Below are 5,624 nucleotides of genomic sequence, written 5' to 3'. Positions count from 1 at the left end.
ATTTGTCTCAAAGAAACCAATGAAAGGGCAAGCTAACATGAGATTAGTGTTTGAAAGCATATCTGAAGTTTGGGGATTCAACATCATTCTGCTATAAAGTTCAGTGATATTTCTAATGTCTTTAGATCTCACTAGAGGTGTAACGATACCACACACATCACGATGATGATATCCAAAACATATGGTATAAGTTAAAACACACTGTTGTAATGTAATGTACTGCAAACTGATTAAAAGGCTAAATTTGGTATTACATTGGGTGTGTAAATGAATAGGCTTGGAGTTGGTGCTGGAAACCCGCTGGTGACACCAGAATAGAAATACTGATGATTCTGAAGCCGAAACTACAGGATTATTATTTCACTGACCAGATATTTCAACTAGCGTCGGACACTTTTACTGGTAACATCAGACATTTGGCATTATCAGGACCAAAAAATATCCACCCACTGCATTATTATACATTATAATCAACATTATATATGGTAGTTTAATGTAGTACTGACACTAAAACACTTTCTGACAGAAATTCTCATGGGTAGATTTGTACACAAATTGTAAATTGTCTAATAAAGTGGCGCTTGATGTCTGTTGCAAAGCAATACACTGAACAATTAAGATGTAAAATGTAAATGCAAAAAAAGTTTATTGAACCACGAGTGCCAAACTCTTAGAACACAAGAATCAGTGAGACGAGCATTAGGGTTAGGGCTAGCTAACCCATTCTCTAGTCTGCTGTCAGCTAGTCTGTAAAATAAATAGACAAAAATATTTGTTGTTATAATTACACCAAATGTGGAACTGAGTAAGAAGATCTGCATTAACCCGAATCTGTGAAGAAACATTGAATCACTGTCTGACGCTTGACATGCAATTCAGCTGAAAACAATCCAAAGGTTTTTTTCTGCTTTTAAACAAATGAATGCAAAATAAATGAGCAACACTTTTAGCTACATCTTCTTCTCCAGGCCAATCTCATGTCGTCTTGTCTCGATAAACTACTTCCTTCTGTTTCCGCCGTTAGCCAGAATCATCACCATCCGCATGAAGATGTTGAGCGTGTCCATGTAAATGCCCATGCATCTGCAAGAGAAAAACACGTGAGCGTGACGTAGTTCACAGCGTGTGGACAGTCATGTGTGACGTCATGAAAGAGACGTTTTCTTCCTCTTTCCACAGAAACACTCACGCATTAATGGGGTCATATTTCTGAACGCCATAAAGAGGGTGTGTCTCGGCGCGCTTGATGACCTTCTGCGTGTCGTAGAGCAGAAACATGCTGAACAGCAGCAGTCCTCCGTACACGGCCACGGAGTAGAGCCCGGCCCCGAGCGCGGAGCTGGGCGGCAGGAACATGGAGCCTGTGGAGAACAGCAGAGGTCAGATCCTGCAGGCTCATGGGAAACACAAGTCCAGCGCGAGAGAGCCGTACCCAGAGACGAAGCGAACACGAGCCCGAAGCCCACGGCCAGCGGCCCGCCCATGCTCAGGAACTTCTCGCTGGGAGCGCACATGGCCACCGTCGACAAACCTCCCACAATGCCTGCGGTGTACCAGGCGGCTCGCATCACCAGGGGTCCGCCCAGCAGAGTCAGCGGGGCCACGACGGCCCCCATCACTCCTGCACACAGGGATGCACTTCAGAACCGGTTCAGGAGCGTCATGTGACACGCACACAGGAATACACTTCAGTACACTTCATTAGAGTCATGTGACACACACACACACACACAGGAATACACTTCAGTACACTTCATTAGAGACATGTGACATACACTTCAGTACACTTCATTAGAGTCATGTGACACAGGCATACAAGGAATACACTTCAATACCACTTCAGGAGCGTCATGTGACACAAGAGCTGCGCTGTTCGTCCACACAGGAGTGAGGACTTCATGTGAGAGCTCGTATTGAAATGTTCTGCAGTGCTCAACTAAAGGAAAGCATTGATCTGAACACAGACTACAGCGCCCTCTAGGGGTCAGTGAAGGCATCGGCCCGTTCTGCTCACTGTACCTGCATGCAGGGCCCAGGCCAGGTGTTTGGGCAGGGGACTGTTCTCGTACGAGATCGACCTCACCAACATTCCTGCGCCAATCATAGCAGCGAACGTCGCACCGATAGCCTACGGACCATTAATGCGTTAGTCACAGCACTGATCAAGAAGTTCTATCAATCTATAAATTCAGCAAAATACAGGAAATGCCACTTAAATTTTCAATATTCCTCTCAATATGAATATTAAACTACAAGCTGGCTCATTATAATACTTCAACAGGTACAGTATAATAAGAGTACGCCTGACAGTAAGAATTGATGTCATGTAAAATGTATTTAAGGGCCATTTTTTTGAGATGTGAACAGAGATGTACAGGTTGCACAAGCACTCATAAATGTTATCAATAAGTGGAAATTGGTTATTTTTGCGTCTTCCCAAGCAATTTCGTTCTTCCGGGTTGAAAAGCAAAGTCAAGGCGACGTCAGGGAATGTGAGGTAGAAGCGAGCCTTCGGAGTGTTTGATTGGCTGTGGCACGATTCTACCTCACATTCAGCCAATCACACACTCCGAAAGTACTTCAGCTGACCCTCGAGATAATCTCTGCATTTATTCTTGAGAAAGAGCACGTTCAATCCAATCACTGCGCTGGATTACGCATGAGATCATCACATTACAGCAGAGAATTCAAACAACACGCGCGCGGCATGCATGACAGCGGTTTCTGCGCGTAACGCCGCGATGAGTTCAACAACGCTCATAATGCGTATCATATCGTTCATATCCGGACCAGAGCAAGCACGCTTCATATTTCATATTCTGCACCGTGCGGGCACGTCTTCATCAAATTAAATATATGCCACTGATCCAGCCGTACGTCTGATCATGAACGCGACGCCACGGTGGGTTACTCTGATACACACACACAATGATGTAGACCGACAATTCAAAGAACAGACAAAAAAATAACTAACCCTTTCTTCTTTCTGTGTTGATGCGTGTTTGTTCAGAGACTGCAGTGCTCGTAAATGTACTGAAAATATTATTATTAGACCTTTTAAATGATATACCGTTTTTCCTCGTTATATAGGGTTAGTGTTTTAACCCTCAACTCAGTTTTTTTCTTTCTCAGAGGTCATATTTTAATATTCATGTGTCTGTATGAGTGTTGCAGGTCTGTGTTTTATTGGTTGTTGTCTCCCCTCTACTCTCCCACTTTTCCACATTTTTTGAGACTTTTTCCATCTCGGAGGTGTGAACAACCAGGCTAAAACAGGGATTTCATGAAACTTTAAAAGGCAAAGAATAAAAAGTTGAATTCATAAGATCTGTTGCGTACCATCCAGGAGCCCCTCATCATGAGTCCCATGAGCGCCGGCGTTCTGCTGACGGCCACCGCGGACAGAGCCGTCACACACACACTTCCAGAGAAATACATGTATGTGGAGTGGATCCTGTCCTTCACATACTGAGGCCAGATCCTGTAAACACAGCTTCAGTTCATCAGGAGAAGGGAAGATCTGTTCATGCTCTGGCTACCAATCAAACACCAGTCAGTGATTCAACGAGAACTCCATTCATCAAGTTCAAGTTCATCTGATCTTTCTGCTGGCATAGCGAGATCAGTTCTGGCCTTCATGTCATTCAGGGGCTGTTTACACGACATCATTTTCAACTAAAAACGGAAAACTTTTTATGTTATGTTTTCTATTTTGGCCACATAATCATTTACACGACAACGGTGTTTTGGGGGCCTAAAAAAGCAAACTTTTGAAAACAGGATTCAAACTGCAAGTTTTTGTAAAGTTTTTGTAAATTTTTACTCCATCGTTATGATGTAAACATGCCCTTATAGTGTCTGAATGTGAAAGTAACCCTTACACTGCTTTCTCTATGGCTCCCATCTCGTTGGACATCCCGAAGCCGTAATAGCACAACGCTCCCAGTCCCACAGCCGCTCCTCCTGCCAGGATCACCCGGCCCATGTTGTGGACTGTGGAGGAGAGACACTCTCATACACAGCTTTGAAGGATGCTTTCGTTATAGAATGATCAGGGCCTCGTTTCTCAAAAGATGATCGTAGATTTATTAGTGGCAGTGCTTCTACTTAGGCTTACGATGCTTTTGGGAAACGCAGCCCAGACTGGCATTAACATCCGTCTCAGCTGATCTGATCACAAGCTCTATAAATACAGGTGTCAACTGTATCTGTATTTGTACAGGCGTCTCCTCTCTAACGAGCCTAACGACGAGAGGGTCATAATGTGTTACAGACTCCAGATGTGATCAGATCTCCTGAGACAGATGTTTTATCCCAGGGCTGAACAACAGCAATAAAAACAAGTAAAAGTAGAGGAATTCTAATAGAAGAACACGTGAACAGAATTCACTTTTAATAGCGGTGTCAGTAGCGGGTTCGAACGCCGCGTCCTGAAACTGCTCTCTGGAAGTCTTGCTCCGCCGGAACCCCAGTCTCGTCTTGGTGGAATAACCCTGATCGGGAACAACACAAAATTTAAAACAGATCCCACATGACTGGCTCTGGACTGTGTTTGTGTGTGTGTGTGTGTTAGTCTCGGTGAGGACAGTACCTGTGTGGGTCTCATCAGGGGCCGGCAGGAGCTGCGCAGGGCAAACGGAGTCTGACCAAGGGCTGACCGGAGCCCGGCCACAGGGACCGAGCGCAGGCATGACAGCCGTGAGACCAGCATCACTGTCCGCTAACCTGTGTTAAACACACAGACATCAAGCCCGGGATAAACGCGCAGACATCAGGCCCGGGATAAACGCGCAGACATCAGGCCCGGGATAAACGCGCAGACATCAGGCCCGGGATAAACGCGCAGACATCAGGCCCGGGATTAACGCGCAGACATCAGGCCCGGGATAAACGCGCAGACATCAGGCCCGGGATAAACGCGCAGACATCAGGCCCGGGATAAACGCGCAGACATCAGGCCCGGGATAAACGCGCAGACATCAGGCCCGGGATAAACGCGCAGACATCAGGCCCGGGTTAAACGCGCAGACATCAGGCCCGGGATAAACGCGCAGACATCAGGCCCGGGATAAACGCGCAGACATCAGGCCCGGGATAAACGCGCAGACATCAGGCCCGGGATAAACGCGCAGACATCAGGCCCGGGATAAACGCGCAGACATCAGGCCCGGGATAAACGCGCAGACATCAGGCCCGGGATAAACGCGCAGACATCAGGCCCGGGTTAAACGCGCAGACATCAGGCCCGGGATAAACGCGCAGACATCAGGCCCGGGATAAACGCGCAGACATCAGGCCCGGGATAAACGCGCAGACATCAGGCCCGGGATAAACGCGCAGACATCAGGCCCGGAATAAACGCGCAGACATCAGGCCCGGGATAAACGCGCAGACATCAGGCCCGGGATAAACGCGCAGACATCAGGCCCGGGATAAACGCGCAGACATCAGGCCCGGGATAAACGCGCAGACATCAGGCCCGGGATAAACGCGCAGACATCAGGCCCGGGATAAACGCGCAGACATCAGGCCCGGGATAAACGCGCAGACATCAGGCCCGGGTTAAACGCGCAGACATCAGGCCCGGGATAAACGCGCAGACATCAGGCCCGGGATAAACGCGC

The 5,624-nt window shown here is 47.4% G+C and overlaps 1 protein-coding gene across 1 annotated transcript in view; it reads right to left on the bottom strand.

The window, feature by feature from the left end:
* Positions 1–622: 622 nt before the first annotated feature.
* ghitm (growth hormone inducible transmembrane protein) overlaps positions 623–5,624 on the bottom strand; it is a 6,996-nt gene continuing 1,994 nt past the window's right edge. Inside the window, exons 2-9 of the mRNA XM_081393687.1 lie at positions 4,592–4,725; positions 4,391–4,493; positions 3,882–3,993; positions 3,340–3,481; positions 2,020–2,128; positions 1,433–1,621; positions 1,190–1,361; positions 623–1,083 (exon numbers count right to left, since the gene is read on the bottom strand). Coding sequence (XP_081249813.1) covers positions 999–1,083; positions 1,190–1,361; positions 1,433–1,621; positions 2,020–2,128; positions 3,340–3,481; positions 3,882–3,993; positions 4,391–4,493; positions 4,592–4,711 — 1,032 coding nt within the window. The 5' untranslated portion in view covers positions 4,712–4,725 and the 3' untranslated portion in view covers positions 623–998. The remainder of the gene's footprint in view (positions 1,084–1,189; positions 1,362–1,432; positions 1,622–2,019; positions 2,129–3,339; positions 3,482–3,881; positions 3,994–4,390; positions 4,494–4,591; positions 4,726–5,624) is intronic.

Source organism: Scardinius erythrophthalmus, assembly GCF_964197995.2.
Source record: "Scardinius erythrophthalmus genome assembly, chromosome: 18".
Lineage (NCBI taxonomy): Eukaryota > Metazoa > Chordata > Actinopteri > Cypriniformes > Leuciscidae > Scardinius > Scardinius erythrophthalmus.
Note: the sequence above shows the minus strand (reverse complement) of the source record. Positions and strands in the feature narration are given on the sequence as shown.